The sequence below is a fragment of the Chiloscyllium punctatum genome, chromosome 8 (genome assembly GCF_047496795.1).
Source record: "Chiloscyllium punctatum isolate Juve2018m chromosome 8, sChiPun1.3, whole genome shotgun sequence".
Lineage (NCBI taxonomy): Eukaryota > Metazoa > Chordata > Chondrichthyes > Orectolobiformes > Hemiscylliidae > Chiloscyllium > Chiloscyllium punctatum.
Genome location: NC_092746.1, coordinates 57,057,772 through 57,075,851, shown reverse-complemented (window position 1 = coordinate 57,075,851; position 18,080 = coordinate 57,057,772). Strand labels below are relative to the sequence as shown.

The window sequence follows — 18,080 nt, the reverse complement described above, 5'->3', positions numbered from 1 at the left end:
GACAAAGAGGGACACTAGTCGACTGGGACAATACATCCATCCTGGGACAGGCTAAACAAAGATACGAACAGGAATTCCAAGAGTCCAGGCATTCTAACCCGAACTTCATTAACAAACATATAGATTTGGAGTCAAGATTAGAGTAGTGCTGGAAAAGTACAGCAGGTCAGGCAGCAACCGAGGAGCAGGCAAATCAACATTTCAGGCAAAAGCCTTTCATCAGCCCTTCATATCGATTTGGACCCCTTTACTAACTTCTCGGAAACAGAACTGGAAATGATATCACCTACCACAACAAACCAAGTCAGATAAATAGCAAGTGGGGAAGAACACCAGTGCTTCACTGGAGACTCACTGATGATGTTACCTAGCATGGTGGCAAAACGCCTGAGAACAATTCTCCCAGATCAGAGAGCAAATTTACAACCTGATCCACAACCTGAGCTACAAATCTTATCCAAAATCTCAGTCACAATTTAAGGCTTAAGGGTAAGATTATGCGAGTTTTTCTCATTGTCGAGTTTCAGATTTTTTCCATTCTTGCCTTGTTTAGTCACTTTATGTATTATCACTCTCACAATGTCACGGGAGGGAAAATTCAACTTAATGTATTTGCTTACCCAATCCTTAATTAGGAATTCTAGCAATTTTTCAATCACAGTTGGCCACCTTATCTATAATTCCCTGGTTTCCTTCTGTTATTTTGCTAAGATAGCAGAGTGACACGCATAATTTTCCAGTCCCATGGATGGAAACCTGGGGATTTGAATAGACAAGAACTTGGTTTGAAGACAGATATATATGGCAGCAGTGTAGGAAACTGCCACATGCTTAAGTTACCAAACAAATTGATTGAGTTATCTGTCTGTTTGATCAGATAAACCTAATTACTGATTATTCAACAGTTTGGAAATCTTTCATTATTGCTTCAACTGCAATGCTGTGAAGAAAAGTTTGAATTATAGCAATTGCCATGAGGTGAATAATCTAATTTTGGGTGTATTTGATTAAGGAAAATAAATGCGAGCAATTACTTTTAAGGTAGATGTTCTGTGCTCATTGTGCAAACAGTTTTATCTTTGTTTTTGAGAAGATTAATAGAAAATGCTAACGTTCCTTTGAATCGAAATCTATAGAGAAGGCTACAGAGCATACATGTTTGTATCTTTGCATTTAATTCTTGTGAAGTTTGGACTGCTGACATATCATGTGATGTCTATTAAAGAGCGACTTCCCCCCTCAAACTTGACAAGCAAACAACATGATAGTTTTTCATTCACCTGTCAGGTTTCCTCACTGAATTCTTTTTGTAGAAATCATAAATAATTATTTGGACGACCCCATCCATTAATACCTCTTCCAAGTACAATAGATCCTCCCTAGAACTGTGATAATAGCAGTAATTACTTATGCCTCCCTCTGTAAATGAAAAGCTGTAAAAGCACCCCCTCCGTAGCTTGCCCCATGAAATTCTTTTTATGTCTGCAAAAATACTTCTTTTTGAACTCTGGAAGAGGTTGAATGACAAGCACCTAAAGGAGTTATTTTGTTGAACAAAAAATTGAGTTTTACGTGACAGTTGATTGGCTACTGTTATCCACAAAAAAAGTACCTAAATGTGGAGCACAGTTGAAAGTATATGATGAATGTATTTGCAATTGACTTGGGAAGCTTTCCATTTAATCAGACCGAATAAAGTAACATAAGTTATTGCTCTTTGATGTAGACTCTCCCTAATTTGTTTGACATTGTTGTAACACTATGGCTAAGACATTAGACTCTATAGCACCATCAAAGTTTGTAGTGTTAATACACAGTGTTCAGAGATGTATTAGACAGCTGCAGCATTCAGGAAATTAACAACTCTGCATGAGATGTAGGTGCTGTGGTTGAAGGACCTCTGGAATTGCGACGTAATGAAGAAATGGACTCTATACATTATTTAAGATATTTCCTAAAAGCTACCTGATCAGTCCTAAAAATGTATTTTGAGGTTTAGTAGAAAATCTTCTTTGGTAAGGTCCCTTGAAGTCCCTTGTAATATTTTACTGTACTAAACTTGCAATGTAGAAGCAAGTTGAGTCACTTGTACAAAAACGAAATCAACAAAGTGCTCAGCAGGTCAGGCAACATTTGTAGAGGGAATCAGAGTTACATTTCAGGCCAATGACCTTTCGTCAGGAATGCATAAGGAATGGAGTTTGAAGGAAAACTAGTTCAGAATGAAAATTGTACCTTGGTTTAAGGTAGAAATGGATAGCTCTAAGACTGTTCTAGTGGAGATAGGGTTTGAAAGGACTGGGGATCTATAGTGAAGAGGAAATAGTTGGAGCCAGGAAACTTGAAAATATTGAAGTGATGCAGAAGAGTCATGGATGAGGATACATAAAGAGTATACAAGAAAGAAAAAAATGGAATTGACTGGAAGAAATAAGTTCAATGAAGTGGGAGCAAGCTGCAAAAGCTTTTTTCATTAATGTTAGGAGGGGAATAGAAGTGTGCTTCTTGAGTTTGGAGGGGTGCTATAAGTTAGAGGTTATGGAGGGAAGACATGGTAAAGTTAGTGATAGTCCTTGACATAATGACGATGTAATGTAATGATGACATGGTTCACAGGGAGGTAGTAGAAAGTGCTGATAGTTGGCATTTGGCCACTGGTAGTTAGAAATTCATACAATACCAGTGATATTTGTGTTGATGCATTGGATGATGACGTTAAGGTTGGATCTTTCAGAGTGGACTTCAGCAAGTTCAGAGAGAAATTGGTTAGAATGGCAGAGAAGAGGAGCAGAGAATTTTAGATTGCTGATGTCAAGTTCTCAATGAAAATATGTAGTTAAGGTAAGAGACCAGAGGGAGGGGAGAGAATATTAGAAACATGTGAAGGAATTTGTTAAGTTGGTTGGTCCTAATCAAAGAAGTGGGCTCAAAGGTAGGTACAATGGAAGAACAGCTCAGTTCCATGCTGAGCTCAAAATTGAATGTTGTGTATGTTTTGATCGGGGTCACGATTGGGGGGACATGTAAATGGAAGAATCTGAGATAGTTGCTGAAGATGGATGTTCAGAGTTTGACAGGGGAAGGTCAAGATATTGTCAGTGGATGGTAAAGGGTGAGAGTTGAGGAAATGATGAGTTCAGAGAGAAGAGAAAGGAAAGAAGATCTAGATTGGTGTTGTACCTGTGAGTTAGTGCAACTTGCAATTTTTTGCATCTGAAAGGAAATGAAAAGATTTTTTTTCACTCACCTAATGAGGCAGAAGATGAATTATGTACCAGGACAGCTTTGAGATAGAAAGAGTTCATGTTTCCTAAAGGGCAGAGTGTGACTGTTCATGTGGTGCAACATGCATTGAGAATGCATCTGTAATGCAGTAAGATTAGTGTTTTGAAGAGGTCTGAGTATCTTGGATGTATCTGTGATTCTTACAAGAAGAGTAGAGATTAGAGTGGAATCCATCAAGTTGGAATAAATTGACGCTGAAGGCAATTGCTGAAGTGGTCTTCTTGAGCTATCTGATAAACAGTAAAGCAAATTGAAAGCAGAGGAACAAGGTAGAAGAGACTATTGGAAGTCCCGTTGGAAAGAAGAGTGAAATTTCTTCAAGGCAGATATTCCTAGATGAGAAATGGCAATGATTTGAACATTAATCCAAAAGCATAATAATGCAGATGCTAGAAGTTTGCAATTTAAAAAAATGGCAAATACTCAGCAGGTCCAGCACCACTTGAGGAGAGAATTTTGAGGACAGCACAGTGGTTAGCACTGCTGCCTCATAGAACTATTAATTCTAACTGCGGGCAAATGTCTGTATGAGTTTGCACATTATCCCGTGTCTGCATGAGTTTCCTCCGGGTGCTCCAGTTTCCTCCCACAGTCCAAAGATGCCTGGGTTAGGTGGATTGCCCATTCTAAATTGCCTATAGTTTCCAGGGATGTATAGCTTAGGTGGATTAGCTTTGCGAAATGAAGAGTTAAGGGGTTGGAGTAGGAAATTGGGTCTGAATGGGATGGTCTTTGGAGAGTCAGTGACTTGATAAGCCACGTGGCCTGCTTCCACACTGTGGAGGTTCTATGAAAGCATTACATTTAAGGCAGATGTCCTTTCATCAGAACACCTCCTCAAGATAGCACCCTGTATATGATACTGTCTCTCCATTTTGTTTCTCTAAAATTGTAAATACCTTTGCACTTTCCCTTTATTAAATTGCATGTGCCGTGTAGCTTCCCATTGCTGTAGTCTACTGAGGTCTTCTATTATCGTGCTCAATATTTATAATTTTGCCAAGTTTTGCATCTCCACAAACTTTTATACACTAACAGTTATACACTAACAGCCTCATTGAACTGGTGTCTGGTGGCATTGCAACTCAAATTGGTGCTGTGGATGCAATTTTGGAACTCTATGGTACTCATACTGCCAAACACAATTGCTAATATACAATCCCAGTTCTCATTCACTGTTCTTAATTTTCATTAATAAATAAAATTATGTTTACGAAAAGATTATGACTCCTATATTGGTATGCCAGCCAAGGCTTTTATATACTCAAGTTGTGAAGCTTGAATGATATAGGCCAGGTGGTCTAGTTGATTCAAACTAAATAGATTTAATTGTCTTCTATAGTTCTCTCAATGTTTGTGTTTGCGAATTGTATTTTGTGCATTTATGGTTTTATGCTTCATATATACTGAATTAGAAACCATTTCAAAATGAGTGAACAGTTGAAAGATACTGTAAAATGTCATGCTTCTAAATTTTGTGATCCTTTCATGGAAAGGTTCAAGGTGAGGGCCGTACTAAAAAACATTTTTAAGTTAAAGTTTGCATTTGAAGAATTAAATTCCAAGGAAAGTAGATCGTTGAGATATATTATAAGTCTCACATATGTTGTGTAGACTAGCATCCCACCAACAATAAAATACGATTTGACATTTTCGCATCTACTCACATCGGATGCTGTGAGAGCCCTATTCACTTGAACTCTGGGGAGGTCATTGCTGAGTTTGCCTGGTGAACTCCATGCTTAGTAGGGGTTGTGAATAATCAGGTTTGACTTAAAGCAGAATCTGAAGTGAGGACAAAGGGACAAGGCGTTGGATAACAAAAGCCTGAGTAAATCAGGAAACCTTAGAAAGACGAGCTTCTGCCCTCAGAACTTGTCTGATTTCGTCAAGTTAGACAACCCTACGCGTTCACTATTTTGAGATTGTTACAATGAAACAAAACTGCATCAATTGAACTGAACAACTCTGATCATACGTGCTGCTCTATATGTTTCACTTCACTTTGGAATAAGTCATTCTAGCTAAAGTTCATCCCATGTATAAAGATAATAAACAAATACATGCAAAAATGACAGAACTATTCAAATAGTAGCAAAGTACTACGGATGTTAGAGATCTGAAATGGAAACAGAAAATGCTGCAGAAACTCAGCAGATCTGGCAGCAACTGTGGAGAGAGAAACAAAGTTAACTTTTCAAGTCCAATATGACTCTTCTTTTGGAATAGTTTTACAGTTGTTCAGGTTAATGTGAATCACTAAATAAAGTCCAACAAAAGGACCCAGGTGGACACAAATTCAATGATGGCATCGAATATACAAGATTCATACTGGATTTGAAACATGAACATTGGTTCTTTCTCCATTAATGCTGCTAGATCTGCTAAGTTTCTTCAGGACCTTCTGTTATTTAATTAATTTTTTATCACGGAAGTATTCTAATGTTTCTTGAGTTTAGGTATAGAGCAAGATGAGTCAGTTTTCATAAAGATAAAATGTGCAAATTGACCAAGGGTGACTGATGCTACCAAACCTGAAAAGCCATCTATGGCAAGTTTGAAGTGCCATTCAATTAAAAATTAAACATTAAATAAAATCACCAATTAAAAGTGAGTTATAAATTTATTAATGTAATGTTTCAGGAACACTTTAGTTTTTAATTTAACAGTCTTCAGCACAGATGATTTGTCAGTTTGAAAGACTGCATACAGTCATAATTTTTGATTTTATTTTTTTCCACTACAGTAAAGCAGTGATGGATCTCTTGATTGATCTGTGCAGCCAATATCATTTAAATCCAACTCATCACACTCTTGAACTGCAATCCAGAGAGACGTGCAAACCATTGGGCTTCAAGCCAAATACTCCAGTCGGAGTTTTGGATATAGACAAAGTGATCATAAAGCAGAAAGTTATTGAGGAGAAGCCAAGACGACCCCCACCTGTAGTGCCTGAAGTAGGTAACAAATCAGAAGCATTGTTGTATGTAATTTTCACAAACCCTTTTATGTTAATTGTGCCATTATTCGAATGATTCAGTGCACCCAAAATGTGATGCTCAATTAACTTACTGTGCTAGACACTTTAATGTTTATCTCCATTTACCAAAATATTCACAAAATTGCATAGCAATGTGGCGAAGGAGGTTTAAAAAGTTAGGAAACAACAACTTGTGCACATTTGATGGGGCTTAGAAATGAAGGATGATAGATGAGCTTGAATAGATTTTGAGAATTTTTATAAGTTATGAATGCTGCTTCATTTATCCGATTGGTAGATAACATAGTTTGATACATGGTTTAAATTTATTGTAGAACGAATATATGTGTATTTTATTGTGTTCTATGCGCAAAGTTCTTGAAAATGTCTTCATGATAGAATGTCAAAAGCTAATAAAATTACAAAATTACCAGTGGTTAAATGAAACATTTATCTATTCTGGTGGACACGTTGTTATCATTTGCCTTGATCCTTAATCTAATTTGTTTACAATTACAGAAAACTGTGAGGTTGGTGGTGAATTTCCACAAGACACAAAAAACTGTGGTACGAGTCAGTCCATTTGTACCCTTGCAAGATCTGCTGCCAGTTATATGTGAGAAATGTGACTTCAATTCAGATCACCTTGTACTTCTGAGAGAAAACATCAGAAGGGAAAAGGTAGATCTTTCAAAATCGTTAAATGATTTGGAAACCCGGGAATTGTATGCTCTGGATACTAGCAGAGGTGAGTTTGTCCAGAAACAGCATATGTTGTTACTGGCCAAGTCAGATCCCAGTCATGAACCTATCTTGATTTTGCTTTGATTTTAACAAAGTTGTCTCTCATTAAAGACAAGCACACAATGCTGCAGATTTTGCTTTAATAAGAACAGCATGGAAGTTTATTATAAAAGGAACTAAAAGAAAGTATTATTATCAAATACTTGTAATGCATATTGAAAGATTTTAAATGCACCGTGGAAGTATAATTGCAATAATCTCAAAACACTCCTTTATAAATTGAAAAAAAAACAAAGTAGCTTTTGTATAGTGCCCAAATCTCCACCGGTGCAGTCTCAAAACAACATTCCTAGTGCAGTACAGTACCCAAAACACCATTCGTATTCTGTTCAAACCAGTATCCCTGTATCTAACATTTCAGTAGGTTTAAGTTACTGGGGACTTCAATTTTAAGCTTGAACTGCAATAGCTTCTTCCTGGAACTATCATACACTTGAGATTCACTGCATTCAACTTAAATAATCATTTATAGATTTTTAATCTGGTCTGAAACTAAAACAAACACTTCACTCTAAGGACCTATCTCACTATATCCTCTTCTCAAGAGCACTGCCCTATGCAGCCAAGGTCTTCATAAGATTAAAAAAATTACCCAAATTTAAAAGTGAAACTAAAAGTTTCTCCCACACAGCCAAGGGTGTCTCTCTCAAGCTCAAATAAAATAGATTCCAGAATTCTTTAACTATCCTTGGAGGTCCTATTACTTTCCGTGTTGGAATACAAGCAATCTGAAATAAACAGAAGTCCATTAGGCAACAAAATCCATCCACTCAACAGCCAGGCTTCAAACGCTATACATTTTTAAAATCACTATATTTACAAAAATACTTACAAGTTAATTATTAACATCAAACCCATAGAAAAACCCACCAATTACTAGCTCAAACCCAAAAATCCAACTTACAGCAACTAACATTAAAAGTTACATTTATACATCATTGTTTACATCACATTATTTTAATTATTATTGTATTAAAATCAGGGTGTTTCTATCTTGAAAGACACAATATACTTTGTTAAGCCACAGGATTTGTTCCATTGGAGAAATTTGTGACTGCATGTTAAAAAAAATTGTGTAGCTAACATCTGATGTAATACAATATTATAGGATTGGACTCGAGGCGCCACATGACACGGCATTATTAAGACACTGCTATTTGCTGAAATACTTCAGGAGTGAAAGACAATTTGTGTGTTAGAGTTCTGCAATTCAGTTTCTTAAAATTCACTTGCTTGTATGCATATTTAATGTATGAGGGAAAAAGAAGCCAATGCCAGAACTACTCAGCTAGAGTTTTGAATTTTGAGCACTTATCCAAGATATTCAGTTTGGTAACTCTTTACAAGCTCTTCACTACTGGATTATTTTTATTAAAAAAAAACAACTAGAAGCATAGTTGCATCTTTAATTCAAATGAACTGTTGCTTTCACGAATGTAGTTTGCTTTAATATTTCCATTAAGCTGTGCACACACAAAAGTTTGCAGCAATTGTTTAAGTACTGTATTGCACAGTCTGCTCTCAAATTACCTCCTAAAAGATTCCATGTGCGTTTTGGAAAAGAACCATTTATCTGCATTGATGTAAACAGATTTCATGCAGCAAATACATTTTTGAGGATTCAATGACTTACAGTCTTATTTCAAATTATATCTATTTCTGAATAGGCTGTAGATGATTTTTAATACTTTACCCCTGGCCCCACCAGTGCATAACTAAATTATACTATGACATAAACAAGAACCTTGAGAAAGAAAGAACTTGAATTTCTGTAATCCAGAATATTTTTTATTTAATTATTGTCTCATAGGTTGAAATAAAATACAGCCAGTATTTGCAAGATTAATTTGTTTTGCAGTTTTATATGATTATGGTAGATATCTGTGACTTTAAAGCTCACTTAAGTAGACAATTGATGATTTCAATAAATTCAATTTTTTTTTGTTAATACTGTGCCTTTTTTGCAGTCTCAAACACATTCCGTGGCTTCAGTTCTGAGTTAAAACAGTATAATGTACTTTTGGAGCTGTTTCTCCATTTGCTGTTTTGCTGTGGCAGATTGTTACAATTCCAGACGGAATACTCCAAAATCACTAAGCTTCTGGTGAAAGTGGATGAACAGGCAGCCCTCCTTCATTCATCTGTCTCCTCAGCTGGTCACAATAGAATAAATTTTAAAAGCTTTCTTTCCCTTGTGGATACCTTTCTTCAAGACCAAATGAATTTTTGTTTCAAAAGATAGTCATGATTTGGAGGTGCTGGTGTTGGACCCGGGTGAACAAAGTTAAAAATCACACAACATCAAGTTATAGTCCAACAGGTTTATTTGGAAGCTAGTGCTTCGAAATAAACCTGTTGGGCTGTAACCTGGTGTTGTGTGATTTTTAACTTTGTTTTAAAAGGAACCAAATAAACCAGGCTAAAGAAGTATAAACGTAATACACTCACACATCAGGAATAAACTGTGAGTCTGAAAGAAAAGCTTAAAAATATTGATATCAGCGTGTCTGAGTCATTTGTGAAGAATAGACGGTAGAATATTGTGGCCGTTACACTGGATGATATTAGTGTTGACATTGATAATTGAACAGTTGATTCCGAGATTCTTGTCTTTGCGCATGATTGAAATTCTTTTCTCCTGGTTCCTTTAAATGATGACTGGCGGAACTCAAATTGAAGTAGACTCTTTTCCCTTTCTTTACCTGCAGTGCAGGGATGCTAATGGCTGTTTTACTATCTTTACTTTCACGGCACATTAATAAAAATTCTAGAGGTCTCAAACATGCACATACTAACAGTTGTGTTGTCGTTATGCCTTTTTTTGTATATCATCCTGCTGATAGAGGGGTGAATAGTCAGCTTCTCATTATCTCCTCCTTTGGAGTCTTTCTGTTTGAAGTTTTCCCTGACTCTGTACAGGTGTGACATTTCTTGGAGAAAGTGAGGACTGCAGATGCTGGAGATCAGAGCTTAAAAATGTGTTGCTGGAAAAGCGCAGTAGGTCAGGCAGCATCAAAGGAACAGGAGAATCGATGTTTCGGACATAAGCTCTTCTTCAGGAATGACATTTCTTGGGCCCACACTGCACTCTGCAAGATAGTCCTCTTTGTAAAAAAAAAACTCATGCTGAAATTAAAAGCTCAATATCTCCATAAGCCCTTTGGGGTTTTGACCCATCGTCATGACACAGATCTAGAATAAGTCTCCCATTGTGAAAATCAAAAACTTGATGACTGTTACTGGATGTGAAAAGGAATGATAACTTTCATTAGTTTTACTCACATTAACTCAAGAGTTTTAATGCAATGCTCACATTAAATTCTTATGATTTTGTAATCTTGACTGATAATGCAAAATAATTTACTATTGTTAAGGGTGTATGACACTAAACCAAAACTGTGCTGAAAATGATCTTTTCCAGCTTGCAGCTTACCTTCCCTGTCTCTTCTACCTTGAACAATTAAGGAGCTCATGAACTTCTTTGTGATCAAGTTTGAGGCCATTTGTCCAGCTGCCTCTGCTGTTTCCTTTCTTTTTCCAACTACAGTAATCCAAGCTTTATTTAACATTCCCCACTGTCCTTACCCCAATCTCACATCTTAATGACTCTGTCTCCACTGATATTGCCTCTATTGCCTTGCAACACTGCTGTCATTACCTTTCTCCTAAAACAAACAAATCCTTGAACTCCTCTGTTGCTGCAGTCTTGTGCTCCATCTCAGTCCTCTCTGTAATGTATCCTGATTAACAATAACAACAACTTTTGTTTATATGGAATGTTCAATGTAGTTAAATGTCCCAAGGTGCTTCACAGAAATGCTATCGAATACAATTCCACACCAAACCATATGGTTAGTTATCAAAAGCTGACAGTTGCCATGGATCCTCAGTGGCATTTCTTGATCTTTGGTGGTTGTCTGTCAGCTGTCTCTCCCCTCTGTTGTAAGGAATATTCTAATGCAAGACAGAGAACAAAATGTCAGTGACTATGGGTGTAATTTTCCAGACCCAGAAAGCAAAGAAAGAGGTGGGAGGTCTTGAAAATGAGGTGGACTGTCATTGCGACTGATATTGGATACTCTTTCACTTCGGTGCTAATAAGTTTGTGGTAGGAAGACACATGGCACAACTTTCTGTACTGCCTGCACTTGTCCCTTAACTGGTCAGTTAACAACTACCTGACGGCCCCTCCAACCTGGGCTACAACTTTTCAGCACTCTGCAGGACCACTGACAGGTGGCCTCTCTGATCACAGGCCAACAAATGAGGGTCATTTCCTGACACGAGCTCATCTGGTAAAGCCATTGGGTTAACCATTTGACAAATACCTCTTCCTGTTTTGGTTAAAATAGCAGTGGGAGTAACATGAGATAGTCAAGTGACCATTAAGTGGCCACTTAAGGGGCTCAGTTGGTCCAAGGGCTGTTCAACACATTGACTAACCCTTTGAAAAATCAGAAAAGACAGGTAAGAATTGGTAAAGCCAGACTGTATTTTACAATACACCCCTGCCGTCTCTTTGCAGACAGGGGAGGTGTATCATAAAATTCCAATATCCAGAGAAGCCAAGGATACAGATGCACAGTAAGAAGCTCCCTAGGAAGAGGCCATCCTGAAAATGTCTACTGTAAGTGAGTTGATTGTGGTCAAATAATCTCAACAGAGATCTGGCCTGTGTGATAAACCTCCGACCTTCAGAGAGCCAGAACTCTTGCAATGTGATAATTCTGGATTTCCAACACAAATTCATTTGCTCGGAATCCGTGGAGATTCTGAAAATGGATTGACAGATTGCCTGATCAGAAAGAAGCGGTAGGTAGTGTCTGTGCTAGGAACATCATTCTATACCAGTGAAGACTCTGGGATCAGTGTCAACAAGTCTACTGTTTTTACTTTATATTCATGACCTAGATTTAGAGCTAGATACAGTCCGGTTAAAATCATGAAGTGAATGAATGGAGAAGCACATTGGAATCTTAGATAACCTGAAAATGAATCTGTGGAAAAGCCTATCGCAGATTAAATTTTTTTGGGTATAGGTATAAATTCTGTGCACATTGAGAGACATAAATTGGCAACATGCATTTAATATGATTGAAATTACCAGGGTTGAAGTTGAAGAAAGCTAGAAATGGTAACAGTTCAGTGGCAGCAACAATGTTCTAAACAAATAGGAAGCTAAACTGTACAGTTGAACAGTTTGTACATGCAAGATGATATAATGTTCAAGTTGAGCAGAGTCATTGTCAGTTTGCAACTTCAAGACTGCTTCCATTTACATTCAGAGGTCTTCAAAGGTTGGAAGTGCCAGTGAGCCAAGAGGTTAATGACTCTTGTCTGTAAAGTGAACTATAAGGCAACAATAGAGAAGCTTGGGATTTTTAACGATGAAAGGTGATGAAATGCAGCCTTCAAGGAGCGTACCTACTGGTAAAACAAAGAATATTTGCAAAATCTGGACTGACTTTTACTAGGTCTCTACAAAGATGAGCTGTAAGGTAAAATGGAAGTGAAAGCACTGAGGAGGGAATTTTGATGTGTCCTGACTGCAATGGTATATTCGTAGGGCAGGAACATCAGCAATGTGGCTGTCTACCTGGTGGCTAATTATATTAATCAAGTGCTTGATTAAAGACCACTTTCTGCCATTTATCAGCACTCTGTGTTTGGTGAGACCCTGGAGGCTCTCCATGTGTATTTTGGTACAGGGAGGATGTGAGGAGGGGTGGCTCCTTTATGACTGGTTTTGGGAGAGATTATTATTGTGAGCCAAGTGGCCATACTCTGACAAATCACTTAGATGAACCACAGCTTGCAATTGTGTGTCAATAATAGAACACAGGGCTGGGAATACACAGGACAGTGTATTCCCAGCCTTCCTTCTAATAGGTTGCCTTCCACGGCAAAGAAACAAATGTATTCTAGCCGTAATTGATCTTAATATAATGGAAGTGCATCTTCTGTGCCTCAAAGACAAGAATTTCCACTTTAGGTAGTTCTGAAGAGAATCATATTGGTCTTGAAATGTTAACTTTATTCCCTTCTCTACAGATGCTGGCAAACCTGCTAAGTTTCTCCAGCATTTTCTGTTCTTATTTCAGAGATTTGTTGGCCAGTCAGAACCCAGCAGCTGTCCAGTACTGGTAGAGTGGCAGCACCAGAAGTGACCACTGCCAGTATGTATTTGGGCGTTGAAGGAGCAAGCTGTATTGGATCGTGACTTTGTAAATGGTTGCAAGCTGGTAAACCTTGGTGTGGAAGTGATGGGTGAACTTGTTTTAAGAAGTTGTTGGAAGATGGTGAACTTATTAACCTTGGGGTGGACGTAGGAAGGGTGGACCTTCCCTCATCAGCTCATACAGCTTTGGAGTGAGGTATCATCCGAGAGCCATACTCCTCCTCATTGTAGTCAAAAGATGGAAAACTGAAGATCTGTGTCAATTACCAGGCACTCACTGTGGAGACTCATAATTATACTTAGTCTTGACCTAGGATTGAGGAAGAATTGCAAGTTCTCAAAAGTACAAAATATTTATGCAGTCTCAATTTAACCCATGGTTATAAGCTACCCATCGTTGAACAAGAAACTAAAGAGATGGCATTCCACTCAAGCACCATGAGACGTTGTAAATGCACAAGAATGCTGTTGGGGTTCTTTCATGCCCCACTACCTTTATGTGTGTGATGAATAAATTAGTTTCCTGTCCTTTCTTGTGTATTTGGATGATATACTCATCTTTGGCTTGATATTCAAGGTCACATAGGCCATTCCCACCAGTGACAAAAAGTCCTCAATTATAACCAGAGGGTTAGTGAGTGATTGAATTGTCCATTTTGGTGTTCATGTCAGATTCATAGTGATTGGAGGTGCAACTTTAAGAACTAGATCCTACAGGAACTTTACAAAGTCTTTGGCCTTTCTAAGAGCCACAGCACCCACATCACCATATCATCCAGAGGGTAACAGATAGTGTGAATGATTCAACCATGCTCTGCATGACTGTCTGCGCACCATTCCTGAAGAAGGGCTGATGCCCGAAACGTCGATTCTCCTGTTCCTTGGATGCTGCCTGACCTGCTGCGCTTTTCCAGCAACACATTTTCAGCTCTGATCTCCAGCATCTGCAGTCCTCACTTTCTCCTTGTCTGCGCACCTTACCTTCTAAGAGTAAACAAAAGTAGCCTGAGAGCTTTCAAGAGGTGATTTATGCTTATAATAGCAGCTTGAATTCATTCATGGACTCTTCTCCACATTACCCCTCCTTGGATAAGATTCTGTGGAACATTTTCTTGACCTCACTACATTTTCTGAAGGAGGAAAATAGATGAATAGCCAAGCATCACATGTGGCTGAGCCAGGCATTCATATTGGTATACAAGAGGACAGAGAAGGAAGCAGTAAGAAGAAAAGCATTGAGCAATTGCAAGTTTGATAGGAATGCCCTTCCAATCAGTGCAAGGGTATTATTCTAAAATTGGAATATCAGGGGTTGAAATAAGATACAGGATGTGTTGGACCCTGAACATGATGGAGTCACCAAAGGTCTGGACACTGGTGATCACACTTATGTTGTTGAATTGGTAGCAAGAGGGTAGCCTCAGAGAGAGGAGTTGTTTCTGGTTCAGGAGAACAAGCGCTTACTCAGGGTATTGTACAACCTGAAGTGTTGGTGAGTGATTTCTTGTGTGAGTGGAGTTGTATGGTGGTAAGAAATCTGAGCGTGACTGTTGTGTTTTGAGTCTAAGCAGTTGATCCATTGTGGGGAGGCCTACTGTCACCCTGGAAAACTGCACAGGCCTGGCGGGTTGGAGATGGAAACTGAAGCAACAACTTCAGCTGATAATGTGGCTCCTGGAGCCCGAAGAGACTGAGAAGGTTTTCTTAAACTTAGGCTGGATATTACCTCAACCCTTGTCATTTATCCAGATAGGTGATGCAAGAAGAGAACACTACCACTACTGTGGACTCAAACATACTAGCCATCATGTTGTTATTGAACCTGGTAAACATGTAAGTGCTTAGCAAATAGTCACTGTGTGCCTCATGTATTTGTTGGGATGACATGTTTCAAGGAGAAAGGTCATAGAGTTTTTAAAGCACAGAAAGAGACCCTTCCGCCATTGTGTCTGTGCCAGTGTTCAAAGTTCCATCCATTCTAATGCCATTTTCTAGCACTTGGCATGTAGCCTTGAAAGCTATGGTATTTCAAGCATTCATCTAAATATTTCAATAGACAATAGACGCAGGAGTAGGCCATTCAGCCCTTCTCGCCTGCACCGCCATTCAATATGATCATGGCTGATCATTCCTAATCAGTATCTTCTTCCTGCCTTATCTCCCTTGATTCCACTATCTTTGTGAGCTCTATCCAACTCTTTCTTAAATGAATCCAGAGACTGGGCCTCCACTGCCCTCTGGGGCAGAGCATTCCACACAGCCACTACTCTCTGGGTGAAGAAGTTTCTCCTCATTTCTGTCCTAAATGGTCTACCCCGTATTTTTAAGCTGTGTCCTCTGGTTCGGCACTCACCCATCAGCGGAAATATGTTTCCTGCTGTCAGAGTGTCCAATCCTTTCATAATCTTATATGTCTCAATCAGATCCCCCCTCAGTCTTCTAAACTCAAGGGTATACAAGCCCAGTCGCTTCAGTCTTTCAGTGTAAGGTAATCCCGCCATTCCAGGAATTGACCTCGTGAACCTCCGCTGCACTCCCTCAATAGCCAGAATGTCTTTCCTCAAATTTGGAGGCCAGAACTGCACACAGTACTCCAGGTGTGGTCTCACCAGGGCCCTGTACAGCTGCAGAAGCACCTCTTTGCTTCTATACTCAATTCCTCTTGTTATGAAGGCCAGCATGCTATTAGCCTTCTTCATTACCTGCTGTACCTGCATGCTTGCCTTCATTGACTGGTGTACAAGAACACCCAGATCTCTCTGTACTGCCCCTTTACCTAAATTGATTCCATTGAGGTAGTAATCTGCCTTCCTGTTCTTACCACCAAAGTGGATAACCATACATTTATCCACATTAAACTGCATCTGCCATGCATCTGCCCACTCATCTAACTTGTCCAGGTCACCCTGTAATCTCCTAACATCCTCATCACATTTCACCCTGCCACCCAGCTTTGTATCATCAGCAAATTTGCTAATGTTATTGCTGATACCATCTTCTATATCATTAACATATATTGTAAAAAGCTGTGGTCCCAGCACGGATCCCTGCGGTACCCCAATGGTCACTGCCTGCCATTCCGAAATGGAGCCATTTATCACTACCCTTTGTTTCCTATCAGCCAACCAATTTTCAATCCAATCTTGTACTTTGCCCCAAATACCATGCGTCCTAATTTTACTCACTGACCTCCTGTGTGGGACTTTATCAAAAGCTTTCTGAAAGTCCAGGTACACTACATCTACTGGATCTCCCTCGTCCATCTTCATAGTTACATCCTCAAAAAATTCCAGAAGATTAGTCAAGCATGATTTCCCCTTCATAAATCCATGCTGACTCTGTCCTATCCTGTTACTACTATCCAGATGAGCTGTAATTTCATCCTTTATAATAGACTCCAGCATCTTTCCCACCACTGAGGTCAGACTAACTGGTCTATAATTTCCTGCTTTCTCTCTCCCACCTTTCTTGAAAAGTGGTATAATATTAGCCACCCTCCAATCCTCAGGAACCGACCCTGAATCTATCGAACTCTAGAAAATAATCACCAACGCATCCACGATTTCCCGAGCCACCTCCTTCAGTACCCTGGGATTTGGACCATCAGGCCCCGGAGACTTATCAACCTTCAGACCTAACAGTCTCTCCAACACCAAATCCTGGCAAATATAAATTCCCTTAAGTTCAGGTCCTTCAGCCACTGATACCTCAGGGAGATTGCATATGTCTTCCCCAGTGAACACAGATCTGAAGTACCCATTTAATTCTTCTGCCATTTCTTTGTTCCCCGTAATATATTCCCCTGTTTCTGTCTTCAAGGGCCCAATTTTAGTCCTAACCATTTTTTTGCCTTGCACATACCTAAAAAAGCTTTTACTATCCTCCTTTATATTATTGGCCAGTTTACCTTCGTACCTCATTTTTCCTCTGCGTATTTCCTTCTTAGTAATCCTCTGATGCTCTTTAAAAGCTTCCCAGGCCTGTTTTCCCACTTATCTTTGCTATGTTATACATTTTCTCTTTTAACTTTATATTTTTCTTAACTTCCCTCGTCAGCCACGGCCGCCCATGCCTCCTCCTGGGATCTTTCTTCCTTTTAGGAATGAACTGATCCTGCAACTTCTGCATTATACTCAGAAATATCCGCCATTGTTCCTCCACGGTCCTCCCTGCTAAGGTATTGCACCATTGAACTTTGGCCGGCTCCTCCCTCATAGCTCCATAGTTCCCTTTTTTCGACAGAAGTACTGTCACTTCCGACTGTACCCTCTCCCTCTCAAATTGCAGATTGAAGCTTAATGTATTATGGTCACTACTTCCCAATGGCTCCTTCACTTTGAGGTCCCTGACCAATTCTGGTTCGTTACACAATACCAGATCCAGAATTGCCTTCTCCCTGGTTGGCTCCAGCACCCGCTGTTCTAAGAATCCATCTTGGAGGCACTCCACAAAGTCTCTTTCTTGAGGTCCAATACCATCCTGATTCTCCCAGTCTAGCTGCATGTTGAAATCCCCCATAACAACTGTAGTAACATCTTTGCGACAGGCCAATTTCAGCTCCTGATTCAACTTACATCCGACATCCAGACTACTGTTTGGGGGCATGTAGATGACTCCCAAGAGGGTCTTTTTACCCTTAGTATTTCGCAGCTTTATCCACACTGACTCTACATCCCCTGACTCTAGGTCCCCCCCATGCAAGGGACTGAATAATCTCCCTTACCAACAAGGCCACCCCACCCCTTCTGCCCGTCAGTCTGTCCTTACGATAGCACGTGTAGCCTTGAATATTCATTTCCCAGGCCCTGTCCACTTGAAGCCACGTCTCAGTTA

At 39.3% G+C, this 18,080-nt stretch overlaps 1 protein-coding gene across 8 annotated transcripts in view; it reads left to right on the top strand.

Moving 5' to 3' along the window:
* Positions 1-18,080, top strand: part of cobl (cordon-bleu WH2 repeat protein) — a 366,824-nt gene that overhangs the window by 148,954 nt on the left and 199,790 nt on the right. For all 8 annotated transcript variants that reach the window (XM_072575619.1, XM_072575625.1, XM_072575623.1 and 5 more), the window contains 2 exons: positions 6,032-6,242; positions 6,785-7,013. In XM_072575619.1, the coding sequence (XP_072431720.1) occupies positions 6,032-6,242; positions 6,785-7,013 (440 nt within the window). The remainder of the gene's footprint in view (positions 1-6,031; positions 6,243-6,784; positions 7,014-18,080) is intronic.